Source organism: Oncorhynchus nerka, linkage group LG17 (genome assembly GCF_034236695.1).
Source record: "Oncorhynchus nerka isolate Pitt River linkage group LG17, Oner_Uvic_2.0, whole genome shotgun sequence".
Lineage (NCBI taxonomy): Eukaryota > Metazoa > Chordata > Actinopteri > Salmoniformes > Salmonidae > Oncorhynchus > Oncorhynchus nerka.
This window is the reverse complement of record NC_088412.1, coordinates 39,732,704-39,747,558: the sequence shown is the minus strand read 5'-3', so window position 1 is coordinate 39,747,558 and position 14,855 is coordinate 39,732,704. Positions and strand designations below refer to the sequence as shown.

General features: G+C 41.6%; 1 protein-coding gene and 1 long non-coding RNA gene across 4 annotated transcripts in view; both read left to right on the top strand.

Annotated features, from left to right (window-relative positions):
• LOC115145210 (vesicle-fusing ATPase-like) overlaps positions 1 to 11,415 on the top strand; it is a 39,757-nt gene extending 28,342 nt beyond the window's left edge. For 2 of the 3 annotated variants that reach the window (XM_029686590.2, XM_029686588.2), the window contains 11 exons: positions 1,505 to 1,579; positions 1,955 to 2,142; positions 6,432 to 6,527; positions 6,676 to 6,832; positions 7,008 to 7,141; positions 7,543 to 7,609; positions 7,854 to 7,933; positions 8,101 to 8,235; positions 8,385 to 8,498; positions 8,732 to 8,787; positions 10,437 to 11,415. In XM_029686590.2, the coding sequence (XP_029542450.1) occupies positions 1,505 to 1,579; positions 1,955 to 2,142; positions 6,432 to 6,527; positions 6,676 to 6,832; positions 7,008 to 7,141; positions 7,543 to 7,609; positions 7,854 to 7,933; positions 8,101 to 8,235; positions 8,385 to 8,498; positions 8,732 to 8,787; positions 10,437 to 10,479 (1,145 nt within the window). In that variant the 3' untranslated portion in view covers positions 10,480 to 11,415. Of the gene's footprint in view, positions 1 to 1,504; positions 1,580 to 1,954; positions 2,143 to 6,431; positions 6,528 to 6,675; positions 6,833 to 7,007; positions 7,142 to 7,542; positions 7,610 to 7,853; positions 7,934 to 8,100; positions 8,236 to 8,384; positions 8,499 to 8,731; positions 8,788 to 9,242; positions 9,287 to 10,436 lie in introns of all 3 variants that reach the window. The other variant, XM_029686589.2, reaches the window with a different exon arrangement.
• A 1,395-nt stretch (positions 11,416 to 12,810) lies between these two features.
• LOC135561434 (uncharacterized) overlaps positions 12,811 to 14,855 on the top strand; it is an 80,491-nt gene continuing 78,446 nt past the window's right edge. Inside the window, exon 1 of the long non-coding RNA XR_010459448.1 lies at positions 12,811 to 13,210. This is a non-coding gene — a long non-coding RNA (uncharacterized LOC135561434). The remainder of the gene's footprint in view (positions 13,211 to 14,855) is intronic.

Sequence of the window (14,855 nt, the reverse complement as noted above, 5' to 3'; positions counted from 1 at the left end):
ATAGTTAGTGGTACGCTGTCCTATAAATCAAATCCAATTTTATTAGTCACATGGGCCAAATAAAACAGATGTCGACCTTACAGTGAAATGCTTACTTACGAGCCCCTAACCAACAATGCAGTTTAAAAAAAATATGAATAAGAAAAAAAAGTAACAAGTAATTAAAGAGCAGCAGTAAAATAACAATAGCAAGACTATATACAGGGGGATACCAGTACAATGTGCGGGGGCACCGGTTAGTTGAGGTAAAATGTACATGTAGGTAGAGTTATTAGTGACTATAAGTGACTATGCATAGATAATAACAACAGAGAGTAGCAGCAGAATAAAGGGGGGGGGGAATGCAAAGGGGTGGCCTTTTGATTAGATGTCCAGGAGTCTTATGGCTTGGGGGTAGAAGCTGTTAAGAAGCCTCTTGGATTTAGACTTGGTGCTTCGGTACCACTTGCCATGTGGTAGCAGAGAGAACAGTCTTTGACTAGGGTGGCTGGAGTCTTTGAGAATTGTTAGGGCCTTCCTCTGACACCGCCTGGTATAGAGGTCCTGGATGGCGGAAAGCTTGGCCCCAGTGATGTACTGGGCCGTAAGCACTACCCTCTGTAGTGCTTTGTTGTCGCAGGCCGAGCAGTTGCCATACCAGATAGTGATGCAACCAGTCAGCATGCTCTTGATGGTTCAGCTGTAGAACCTATTGAGGATCTGAGGACCCATGCCAAATCTTTTCAGTATCCTGAGGGGGAATAGATTTTGTCGTGCCCTCTTCACAACTGTCTTGGTGTGCTTGGTGATGTGGACACCAAGGAACATGAAGTTCTCAACCTGCTCCACTACAGCCCCGTCGATGAGAATGGGGGCGTGCTCTGTCCTCTTTTTCCTGTAGTCCTCAATCATCTCCTTAGTCTTGATCACGTTGAGGGAGAGGTTGTTGTCCTGGCACCACATGGCCAGGTCTCTGACCTCCTCCATATAGGCTGTCTCGTCGTTGTCGGTGATGAGGCCTACCACTGATGTGTCATCAGCAAACTTAATGATGGTGTTGGAGTCGTGCCTGGCCGTGCAGTCATGAGTGAACAGGGAGTACAGGAGGGGACTGAGCACGCACCCCCGAGGGGCCCCTGTGTTGAGGATCAGTGTGGGGCAGATGTGTTGTTACCTATACTTACCACCTGGGGGCTGCCCGCCAGGAAGTCCAGGATCCAATTGCAGAGGGAGGAGTTTTTTCCCAGGGTCCTTAGCTTATCGATGAGCTTTGAGGGCACTATGGTGTATAACATACTGGTTACAGGTACTGTAGGTAGTGGTACGCTGTCCTATAATAGAATACCTGTTATAGTTGTTGAACTTTGCTGAACAGGTGTCAGTTTTTATAGATGTAATTTGAGGTATAGATACCAATCTTACATTAAGCCTCACATAGCACCAGAGATGAATACATGACTCTGGTTTAACTAGTAACTCCATCTTTATATTTATATCCACCTTATACTATTTATTTTTCCCACAGGGATGACCAACAGGCCTGACCTGATAGATGATGCTTTGATGAGGCCTGGCAGGTTTGAGGTCAAGATGGAGATCGGTAATTATTTTTAATTGAACCTTTATTCAACTAGGCAAGTCAGTTAAGAACAGATTCTTATTTACAATGATGGCCTACCCCGGCCAAACCCAGACGACGCTGGGCCAATTGTGCGCCACCCTACGGGACTCCCAATCACAGACGGATGTGATGCAGCCAGGAATCAAACCAGGTACTGCAGTGATGCCTCTTGTACTGAGATGCAGTGTCTTAGACCACTGCGCCACACGGGAGCATCTCTCTGTGCCTTCTCCTTTATTTCCTGGGTTGTTCCTTTTCGTATGTTCCACCACCCTTTTTTGTATTATTGTAGTGACCTCTCTACCTCCCTGAATGCATCTTTACCACTTTCATTCTTCCTTCCCTCCCTCTCAGGTCTTCCGGATGAGAAGGGGCGTGTTCAGATTCTCAACATTCACACTAATAAGATGCGTGACTTCGGCCTGCTGGCTCCTGATGTGGACGTGAAGGAGCTGGCTGCCGGGACCAAGAACTACAGTGGTGCTGAACTGGAGGGACTGGTCAGAGCTGCCCAATCAACAGCCATGAACCGCCACATTAAGGTTAGAGTCCAACCAATCAACAAACATGAACATCCATGATACGCTTAGACCAGTGATTCCCAAACTTTTTATAGTCCCGTACCCCTTCAAACATTCAACCTCCAGCTGTGTACCCCCTCTAGCACCAGGGTCAGCGCACTATCAAATGTTGTTTTTTTGCCATCATTCTAAGCCAGCTACACACATACTACACATTTATTAAACATAAGAATGATTGTGAGTTTTTGTCACAACCTGGCTCGTGGGAAGTGACAAAGAGCTCTTATAGGACCAGGGCACAATTAATAATAATCAATCATTTCTCTTTTATTTAACCATCTTAAATCTTATTTGTTCATCAAAAATTGGGAATAACCACAGGTTAATGAGAAGGGTGTGCTTGAAAGGATGCACATAACTGCAATGTTGGGTTGTATTGGAAACACTCAGTCGTAAATAATTTTCCACACACAGTCTGTGCCTGTATTTAGTTTTCATGCTAGTGAGGCCCGAGAATCTACTCTCACATAGGTACGTGGTTGCAAATGGCATCAGTGTCTTAACAGGGTACAATTTTCCCAGGCATGACACTCTAAGCACAGCCCAATCCAGAAATCTGGCAGTGGCTTCTGATTAAATTAAATTTTCACAGAACCGCTTGTTGCAATTTCGATGAGGCTCTCTTGTTCAGATATTGGTTAGTGGACTGGAGGCAGGGCATGAAAGGGATAGTGAATCCAGTTGTTTGTGTCATCCGTTTCGGGAAAGTACCTGCGTAATTGCATACCCAACTCACTCAGGTGCTTCGCTATATCACATTTGACATTGTCCATAAGCTTTGCACACAAAAAATCATACAATGATGGAAAGACCTGTGTGTTGTCCTTGTTAACTTCTTGCGTTGAGCCATCCTGGATCCGGTATCGTGACTACAGCCTCAAGCTCATTACCATAACGCAACGTTAACTATTCATGAAAATCGCAAATGAAATGAAATTAATCTATTTGCTCTCAAGCTTAGCCTTTTGTTAATTAACAACACTGTCATCTCAGATTTTCAAAATATGCTTCTCAACCATTGCAAAACAAGCATTTGTGTAACAGTATTGATAGCTAGCGTAGCATTTAGCGTAGCATTTAGCGTTAGCATTCAGCAGGCAACATTTTCACAAAAAACAGAAAAGCATTCAAATAAAATCATTTACCTTTGAAGAACTTCAGATGTTTTCAATGAGGAGACTCTCAGATAGCAAATGTTCAGTTTTTCCTGAAAGATTATTTGTTTAGGACAAATCGCTCCGTTTTCTGCGTCACGTTTAGCTACGAAAAAAACCTGTATCCAGGATTGTGTAAATCTATCCGCAAGCTCATTAGCATAACACAACGTTAACTATTCATGAAAATCGCAAATGAAATGAAATGAATCTATTTGCTCTCAAGCTTAGCCTTTTGTTAACAATGCTGTCATCTCAGATTTTCAAAATATGCTTTTGAACCATAGCTAAACAAGCATTTGTGTAACAGTATTGATAGCCTAGCATAGGATTATGCCTGGCTTTCAGCATGCAACATTTTCACAAAAACCAGAAAAGGATTCAAATAAAATCATTTACCTTTGAAGAACTTCAGATGTTTTCAATGAGGAAACTCTCAGTTAGATAGCAAATGTTCCGTTTTTACAAAAAATATTATTTATGTTGACAAATCGCTCCGTTTTCTTCATCATTCTTCATCACGTTTGGGTAAAGAAAAAAAACGAAAATTAAGTCATTAAAACGCGAACTTTTTTCCAAATTAACTCCATAATATCGACAGAAACATGGCAAACCGATGTTTAGAATCAATACTCAAGGTGTTTTTCACATATCTATCGACGATAAATCCTTCGTGGCAGATGACTTTCTCTTCTGAAGAAATGGAACGCGCATGGACCTACAGATTACGCAATAATTTCGACACAGGACACCGGGCGGACACCAGGTAAATGTAGTCTCTTTATGGTCAATCTTCCAATGATATGCATACAAACACGTCACAATGCTGCAGACACCTTGGAGAAACGACACAAAGGGCAGGCTCATTCCTGGCGCATTGACAGCCATATAAGGAGACATTGGAACACAGCGCCTTCAGAATCTGGGGCATTTCCAGTATGAAACTTCATCTTGGTTTCGCCTGTAGCATTAGTTCTGGGGCACTCACAGATAATATCTTTGCAGTTTTGGAAACGTCAGAGTTTTGTCTTTCCAAAGCTGTCAATTCCATGCATAGTCGAGCATCTTTTCGTGACAAAATATCTTGTTTAAAACGGGAACGTTTTTTATCCAACAATTAAAAGAGCGCCCCCTATCTCGAAGAGGTTAATGCAGACAGAGAAGAGCTCCAACGTCTTAATCACAGCCTCAATTTTGTCCAAACACATTGAATATAGTTGCAGAATGTCCCTGTAATCCTAGATTCAGATCATTCAGGAGAGAAAAAACATCACTCAGATAGGCCAGTCGTGTGAGAATCTTGTCATCATGCAAGCGGTCAGAAAAGTGAAAATGATGGTCAGCAAAGAAAACTTTAAGCTTGTCTCTCAATGAAAAATACACAAGAGTTCAGGGGCCTTGCTTTAATAAAGTTAACCATTTTCACTGTAGTGTCCAAAACGTTTTTCAAGCTATCAGGCATTCCCTTGGCAGCAAGAGCCTCTCGGTGTATGCTGCAGTGTACCCAATTGGCATCGGAAGCAACTGCTTGCACACTCGTTACCACTCCACTATGTCTCCCATATACCAGGAGCTGTGGCAGGCGCGCCAAGTCTGTTGACTCATCCAGATGTAACACATAGAATTCACTGGCTTGTATGCGAAGCAGTAATTGTTTCAAAACATCTCCTGCCATGTCACTGATGCGTTGTGAAACAGTGTTGTTTGATGAAGGCATTGTCTGTATAGCTTTTTGGCCTTTTCCCTAGAGATGTCCTAGTCATATCCGCAGCAGCAGGAACGATGAAGTCCTCCACAATAGCATGTGGCTTGCCTGTCCTAGCCACTCGGTAGCTCACCATACAAGACGCTTCTTGCCCCTTCTTATTAATGGTATATGTTGCTATTATACATGTCTTACTACTAGAAAGTAATCTTAATTCTCGCTCAAGAACCTCCTGTGGCTTATTATTCAAAATGGTATGTTTTGTTTCTAAATGTCTGCGCAAGAGTGAAGGTTTCATCGAGTTGCGAGATAGTACTTTTGCACATATAACACACTGTGGGTGAGGAAAGGCACTACTCCCAATATAAGTGAACCCCAAATCAATGTAGTTCATATTTGCACCTCTTCGATGGTCCAACATCCCTGTCTGTTGTTTGGTGCTTTCCCGGGTAAGGGGGCAGTAACTCTTCGGCTGTATGAGATTCAAAACTGTCAGTTTCCATGCTAGCTGGGCTAACAACAAATGTAGAATTTCTGATGCCACTATTGTATGTGCTCGTGGAAGCAGAACAACTTGTGTTGTCGACAGGTGCAGGTATAGTACTGCTGGTAGTAGCAGTAATACCAGTAGCGCTGGTATGTGTCTCTATGGACCCGGGCCTTACATTTTTTTAACCATTTATCCATTTTCGACCAAACGGAATGAACAACAAAGCATTTGACTACATATGGAATTCCCGCGAGAGAGTAATGGTTAAAGTGATTGGATGTTAATGATTTGATTAGGCTACCTGTATTTGATATTGTGTTGTTATTTCGCCGGACACTAGATGCTTCTACACCTGCATTGCTTGCTGTTTGGGGTTTTAGGCTGGCTTTCTGTACAGCACTTTGAGATATCAGCTGATGTACGAAGGGCTATATAAATACATTTGATTTGATTTGTTGAATTTTATTTTTGGCAGTGAAACGAGGCTACTCAGTCGAGGAAAAAACCTCAACCAAATGTATAGCCCTGTTGGAAAATATAAATAGACTGTTTAAAAATGTGTATATATATATATATATATATATATATATATATATATATATATATATATATATATATATATAAAAATATTTAATTATTTTAATTATTTTTTAATTAAAAAAAAAAAGTGAATTACATTTTTATTTGGTGAACCCCGATGGCATTGCGCGTACACCAGTCTGGGAATACCTGGCTTAGACTATCTAATTGACAGCTTTGAACACACATGACATGGTTAGACTCCACCCCTTAGCAATGTGCTTTTAGGGGCTTTTATTCATCTCTGCCATAACTCTGTCCTTTGTTAAGTCTACTGTATATCACAGTCAGATCAGACTGATATTTATTTCTGTGGTTCCAGGCCACAGCCACAGTGGAGGTGGACACAGAGAGAGCCGAGAAGCTGCAGGTCACCAGAAGCGACTTCATGGGCTCCCTGAACAATGACATTAAACCAGTAAGTATCTCCCTACTATGTGTGTATTTACGTAGGACAGTAGACAAAGTGAATAGGGTGTCATTTGAGATTGACTATCATTCCAATCCTAAAAAGTTCTGCCCACTCCCCCTCCTCTTTATCCTCATCCCCCCTCTTCCTCCCCCAGGCATTTGGTTCGAACCAGGAGGATTACGCCAGCTACATCATGAACGGCATCATCAAGTGGGGCGACCCTGTGACCCGTGTGCTGGATGACGGGGAGCTGCTCGTGCAGCAGACCAAGAACAGCGACCGCACACCACTGGTGGCCGTGCTACTGGAGGGTAGGCCTGACCACACACACATACACACACACACGTGTGAGCGAACACACATATACACATGCAAGTGAGCGTAGGCACATGCAGGTGGAGCTCACACACTTAAGCACACACACAGTTGAAAAACAGCCCCCCCTTCTCTCTCTAACAGTCTTTATTTGTCCATCTGTCCTCTTAGGACCCCCTCACAGTGGAAAGACGGCCCTGGCTGCCCAAATCTCGGAGAGCTCAGAGTTCCCCTTCATCAAGATCTGTTCCCCAGACAAGATGATCGGTTTCTCCGAAAACTCCAAGTGCCTGGCTATCAAGAAGGTGGATGTGCACCATGAAAGAAAGATTGATACCTGCATACTGTTGAATGCTCCTGCAGTTTTATTAAGTGTTTTGACCCTAATGTCTTTGTAAGGCTGGCACCATGCTTATAGAAAGAGATGGCCACTGTGTCAGAATCTGGTCGAATGGTGGACTAGTTGTGGCACTGCTGACTTTGGACCACGCATTGCCCCATAGAGTTGGTGGTTCGATCCCTGGGTCCCCCTCTCTCTTTACTAGCTACTTCTCTCCAGTTTATCAGTCTCCCCCTTTTCCTATCTGGTGTATCGATAACAACTAAGAGCAGAAGAAAGAGATTATTGCCAATACCTACTGTATGTTATTATTATACAGTCTTTTTGTGTTATTTAACTCTGTATCCCCTGCCTTCCTTCCCTCAGATCTTCGAGGATGCCTACAAGTCTCAGCTGAGCTGTGTGGTGGTGGATGACATTGAGCGTCTCCTAGGTGATTCTCTACCTCCTCATTCCTCTGAAACCTCATTCTCCTTTTAGTCTAGTGGACCTCCTAATTCCATCTCTAGTGGAGCAACAAACTCGTATCTCTTCTAAACTTTCTAATGATGCTGCAGATAAACAAAACACTGCATCTAAAGCCAAGACCCAGTCTTCAATCCTGAAAGAATCAGCAGCAACACTAGTGGGTCCTGTCTGAAGTACTGTTCTGATTTCTTTGTGCTCCACTCCTTTAGACTACGTTCCCATTGGACCTCGCTTCTCCAACATGGTTCTCCAGGCCCTGCTGGTGCTGCTGAAGAAGACTCCTCCTAAAGTGAGTGTTCACTGTTCAGTTCAACACTGGTATGGTTGCACTACTTAATGCAGGTGTTGAGTTATATTAATGTGTTTATTTACACCAGTCTGTGTGTCTATGCGTACAAGTGTGTGCATGTGCATGTACGTGTGTGTAACTCTGTCTGTGCTTTACTCTGCCTACAGGGCCGTAAGTTGTTGATCATTGGAACCACCAGCCGTAAGGAGGTGCTGCAGGAGATGGAGATGCTGGACGCCTTCAGTACCACTATCCACGTCCCCAACATCTCTACTGGAGAACACCTGGTGGAAGCCCTAGAGGTATGCACACACACTCACACACACAAACAAACAAGTGAACACACACACATACACACACAATGTAAATATTGATTAAGTATTTTAGTAGCTAATGCTACTGTCTTGCTTGTGTGCCATTTGTTTACTCATTGTCATTGTATCCTTTGTAGCTACTGGGAAGCTTCACGGACGCAGAGCGGGTCACCATCGGCCAGCACGTCAAGGGAAAGAGGGTCTGGATTGGCATCAAGAAGCTCCTGATGCTAATCGAAATGTCTCTGCAGGTCAGTGGCAATCAGCACTCCTCCTCCTCATCATCGTTCAGCTGCAGAACAGTCGACCACAAGCGTCATCCAGTAGCTATGGTCGCTAGAAAGGTCTCATGCCTCAAGAAGTGGTGCAAACGGTTTTATACGGTAGAGCCTGCATAATGCCACATATTTGCACTGTCAATGTGTGTCTTCTTCTTCTGTAAACCACTGGTGTTCATCTTTGGTTTCCTGCTTCCTTCCTCCAGATGGATGTGGAGTACAGAGTCACTAAGTTCCTGCAGCTTCTTAGAGACGAGGGGGCGTAAGTACTCCCCAACCCCTCCCCCTTTACCCACCCACGCAATCATCCTTCACCCTGCCTGCATGCGACTCAATCACAGCCACCCAATCACTTCCTTGCTTTGACTTTATAACCCTGCCTTCCACTTCTGCATATCCATTACTCCATTTCTATCTCTGTGAATTTTACAACAAGGATACACAATAACAGGCACATATCTAAGGCTAAAGTTAAAAAAACACAATTTACTATATTACTAGTAGTATAATTAGTACAGTAGTAGTACTAGGACATCAGTATTACTTATTTGACTGACACAAATGGGATCCTATGAACATGAAACACTGTATCATGCTTGTTCATGTTCTTGAAGAGGGCTATGAATAAAGTTGTCATACTATCACTTTACTTGCCCACTGGTTGCCAATGCAAGGTATCAGTCGTTGACCGGTGTGATCTCATTTTGTCATCACCAGGTTGGATGACGCCAAGCACATCCGAATTTAAGCTGTCGCTGAGGGTAAGGCCATCAGTAGAAGCTACGAGGCTAGCTATGAGGCTAGCTACCCAGACATTTAACTAGCTTCCCTAGCTACCTCCTCTAGCTTTAGGGAATAGCTTCCCTCATTCAGCTTTATTACAAGGATACCAATGTTTTAGAACTCTAGAAGGCTCTGCTGGCACTTCTGAGATCATTCCTGTATCTATTTACATACATACCCATTTACGAGGAATACCCTCGGACAAACTTGTGCTATGAGCAACCAAATTCTACATTTCAATGATCACATTATCAAACAATTGACATATCAAGCATATACAGTTGCGGTCAAATATATCAGCTTATGGAAACTGATTTAACACTTGTCATTAAAGAAGCTATTGTTTAGGTAAACTGACATCAGCTGTGAAGACCTTTTATAACATGTTTTATGTCATTATAATGAATGCGTTATGAGGTTGTTTCTGAAGATTTATATGCATGACATACCTGCCACTCCTGTGCCTCAATCATGTCGATGTAATAAAAACATTACATAAGACAACCTTATGATCATTCTCTCCCTATGTCATGACCTGCCATGACATATTGTCCAGATTTAGTGGCTGATAGTCTCTGACAATGGACACCACGTATTCCATTTCAGGGGTGCATAGCCTCAGTCCTCAAGCCCTTTGAACTACAGACCGACTTCTACCTGGGAATCTGTGACATCAAGTACCAGGGAAAAACAAAAGCAGCAAGACTGCAGAACCCTAGGGCCTGAGTTGTGCTCCCCTGTCCTAGATTGCTGTTGTTGTGTTTTTACAAATTGTTCTGAAGAATTTTTGCAAGATTTAATGAAAGCTAGCCGACAAGATGAAGAAGTCTTTGCTTTCCTTTTGAAAAGACATTCTACGCAATTACTGTATATTAGAAAGGTAATTAAAGTGCTAAAATTACTGTTAAAAGATATAGTTCACCATTATGGTTCTCTTCTTGTTTTATAGCATATCCTGTTCAACATTACTTTGTCTTTTTCGTTGTTGTGTGAGTACATGCTGTAGTACAGAAGAATGTGGTTTATGATACGTCAGGTGTTTAAGGTTGGGGACACTGGTAAATCATTGTCACCTAAAGGAGTCTGAATCAGTCTTATTCTCATCTCTCCACACGTCTGTCTCTCCAGAGAACACACCGACCGCAATGACCGCAGCTACAAGTTCGACTAGAGCTGGAGGAGCGTCTGACCAAGAGGCAAAAGGAGGAGAGAAGGACGTCCTCTGTTCGTGATCCATTCTCATCCAACCAATCCGAGAGGGAGAAGAAGTCGTCCCCTCTCACCCATGCATGTTTCAACGGCAACTGTCGTCATCATCCTGACACTATCGACATATCACATTACAGAAACCTATTGAAAATAGCACTGTTCCAATATCTGTATGAAACGCAATATGGATTGCAAAGTGCTGTCTTGTGTATTGTGCGTATATTTATTCATGTATGTTTTAGCATTCTGTATTTACAGTACTGTGTATCTGTCTTGCTATCTATATTTATTGAGACCAGTAGATATAACAGTCTTGAAAACATGATATATGTATTATATATACACATAGATTCATATGAAGCGCAAGTCATCAAAATATTTTGAATATTCAGATGATAACATACAGTATACAGTGTAGTGGAAGTGAGAAGTGTCGTTTCGGGTGTAACTGTATTTCTTGTATTTCCCCCCACCCTTATATTATTTATTTTCTGTACATAGTATATATTAAATACAGTATATCATGAATTATTTCAAATCATTCTATTGACTTTAATTGAGTGATATCAGTATCGTTGTTCATCTCAAAACAAACTTGAAGATTGTGGATGAATAAGATGAATAAGCATTGCTTCTGTGTGTGCCTGTAAGAGTGAGTGTGTTTGTGTCTGTGCGTAAGTACAGTATGTGTGTGTAATTTAATCCAAATTTGACCAGTCTTTTGTTGTGATGCATTTGTTAATTTATTACCTTATTTATTACATGTGAACAGTACTTGTTGTCAAAGGCTCTTTTTATGTTCTGTCAAATGACCATGTGTGTCAACATACAGATGTATTATTGCAATAAATTATGTTTTTGGAAATTATTACAAATTAATAAAAAAATGTAAGCTTGAGTCAATAAGTATTCAACACTTTTATTATGGCAAACCTAAAAAGTTCAGTAGTATTTTCTTCTTCTTACCAAGTCACATAATAAATTGGATAGAATCATCAATGTTTGTGGGTTTGAATACAGGCTCAAAATGGCCAGAAACAAATAACTTTCTTCTGAAACTCGTCAGTCTATTCTTGTTCTGAGAAATTGCCAAGAAACTGAAGATCTGGTACAACGCTGTGTACAACTCCCTTCATAGAACAGCGAAAATTGTCTCTAACCAGAATAGAAAGAGGAGTGGGAGGCCCCGGTGCACAAATGAGCAAGAGGACAAGTACATTAGTGTCAAGTTTGAGAAACAGACGCCTCACAAGTCCTCAACTGGCAGCTTCATTGAATAGTACCCGCAAAACACCAGTCTCTCAACGTTAACAGTGAAGAGGCGACTACAGGATCCGTAACTGAGATTAAACAAACATTTGGATATTGTCATATTTTAACAAACTACTGACACAAATAAACAAACAGTGGGCCACACCACAAACGTTCACAGCACAGTTTAGCCTACACATGACCTTTAGGGACAAAGCACTCATCTGGACAGGTGTACACTGTCAGGGCATGATTTTATACCATTTGAAATCTTCCCCACTAATAAAGGTCCCTTTGGAAACACTGACCAACTTTTTGTTTCCTACCCTGTCATACTATTGTTTATTTAAAGGCAATGGAAAAACTTGATTTCCTGTGTTTTATATATATTTCCACAATTGTGAAAATTATGATAATACCCTTTTAGCGTAAGAGCTGTTTGAAAAGACCACCTGAAATTGCAGCCTGTTTTGGTGGGATGGTGTTTTGGCACACCCTGGTGATATCGCCAGGCAATTAATTAGTTAATACACCAATAAGAAAGAGAGATCCAAATCTCTCAGCCAATAACAGCTATCTTTCAGTTTTCTCCTCCCCACTCCCAAGCCAGTCCTAGCAAAAGACTTGCTTGAAAAATTGCTCTCTGCTAAAGAAGTTATTTTTGTTTCTTGTTGACCAGTTTAATATATATATTTTTTACAGTAATGTACTTAATTGTTACCGAGAAATGATTTGATATTGAGATAAAAACGGCTGCATTGGACCTTTAAAAATAAAACATTTAGTGTCACTGTACATATTTCAACAAGCATTTGTGCTCTATAGCAGGGTTTCACAAACTCTGTCCTGGGCTCCCCCTGGGAGCACATTTCGTTTTCCCCCAAGCACTACACAGCTAATTAAAATAACCAACTCATCACCAAACTTTGATTATTTTAATCAGCTGTGTAGTGCTAGGGCAAAAAAAAAAAACTAGTTTGGGAAACGCTGATCTATAGGGTTGTGCTAGAGCTATAGTGTTGAACTGCAGCTTTGACATTGTTCCTGTAGAGAGCAGTAGACATTTTGATAAAACTCTCTTGGCTGCATACTGCACGCACCCATACTGTAAAGGAGAGGGGCCTAATGTAGTATTGCTGTCTGTTACGTTTCCCGGTCGTAGCAGCGGAACGAGAACGGTGCTAAAATGTCCATAGTGGAAAACCAGAGTATTAAGAGCTCATTTACTCCGTTTCTGAAATAGTCTGCTCAACGCAGCGTGCTTAAGGATGGTTGGTTAACGTTTCCCGTCTGATAAATTCTAAACTGCGTTGTTCGTTAAATTCCTGACCAGGAGATACGTACGACTACCACCGGTAGACAGGGAAACTGGTTGGATTTGACACTTGTATCGGCCCGGGACTGCCATGGAAAAGACACCTACTTTATTCGTCTGCGGCAAGGTGAGTTATGCTGTCCTCTTGTCAACTCGAGCAGTAAAGCCTATACGAATGGTGTCCATTCATTACTATTTTCCCATTCAGCAGCAAGGTCAGTCTGTGCAGTCAGACATAATCTGGAATGCGAGGCAACACTTTGCTACCACAGTTTAGCCTCGTATTGTAGCCATGTGAAAAGAGGGTTAATCACTTGGCAAGGCAATTTGCGTGGCTACTGTAACATTGTGAAACTGTTTTGTCAGAGTGTGATCTTGCCGTAATGAGAACATTTAGTAGCCTACTTATTTTTGATCCAGTTCTTTTCAAATGAATGTGTTCCCAGTGAAATGTGTTTCTGCTTTGCGCGGTCAAAGTAAATTGCTTTGGAATGACATCCATAGCTTTGGTATTGGTAATTTGGTGTTTTATTAGGATTCCCAGTAGCTGGCACAAAAGCAGCAGCTACTCTTCCTGTGGTCCATTCAAAACATGAAACATGACATAATACAGAACATTAATAGACAAGAACAGCTCAAGGACAGAACTACATACGTTTTTTTTGCACGTTCACAACAGCCATTGGGGTTGTTGTGAAAGTGAAAAGCCCTAGGTACTTATAGAAGGACATGTTAGCCTACATGAACTGGCGTGCGTCCGTCCCCCCCCCAAAATTCAACATAGTCAATGTTAGTGTAGGAAAATGGAACACTCAAAGTGTGGATTTGATCAAGTTAATCTGTCACTATTTAGCTGTATCCTCCCACGTGTCATGAAGGCAAATATGTCTGCTGTAAAACATTTCAGTTATTAATTTGTGTCCATTATTAGCCCAACTAGAAGCCTACAATAGCCTACAAATAGGGCAAAGTGCAATTATAGCATACAGCCTAGGTTAGCCTAAAACTCTCTCTAGCCTCTCTCTAGCCAAGTTAATTTAGCCACATGGTTGGCCTATGGTTCCTTTCAGTGGAGGCTCCTCAGAGGATGAAGTGGAGGGCCATCCTCCTCAGAGAATTTCATAAAAATATTGGAACATTTAAAAAGTTATTTTGAAATTAAACGACACCAAATATATTCACGTCACCAAATAATTTATTAAAACACACTGTTTTGCAATGAAGGTCTATAGTAGCCTCAGCAGCACGGAGGACAGCTAGCTTCTGTCCTCCCCTGGGTACATTGCCTTCAATACAAACATAGGATGCTCTTGGTTCTCACCCCCCTTCCATAGACTTACACAGTATTTATGACAACTTCCAGAGGACATCCTCCAACCTATCAGAGCTCTTGCAGCATGAACTGACAAGTTGTCCACTCAATCAAAGGATCAGAGAATGAATCTAGTACTGAAAGCATAAGCTACAGCTAGCAAGCAATGCAGTGCATAAAATGTGGTGAGTAGTTGACTCAAAGAAAGACAGTAGTTTAACAGTTTTGAGCAAAAACATTTCTTCCAAAATTAAGGAGAAGCGAAAGAGCTAGAGAGCTATATTTGGTTGTATTTATTTATTTATTTAGTAGTTTAGTTCAGCCTACTCAAACACCTGGCACACACAGAGAGGGATTTTATGTTAGCTAGCTGACTTTGGCTTATCCAACACTAGAACTCTTCAAAGTCAAGGTAAGCTTTTGGTTTTATTAATTTATTGCCAATTTATTGGGTTGGGAA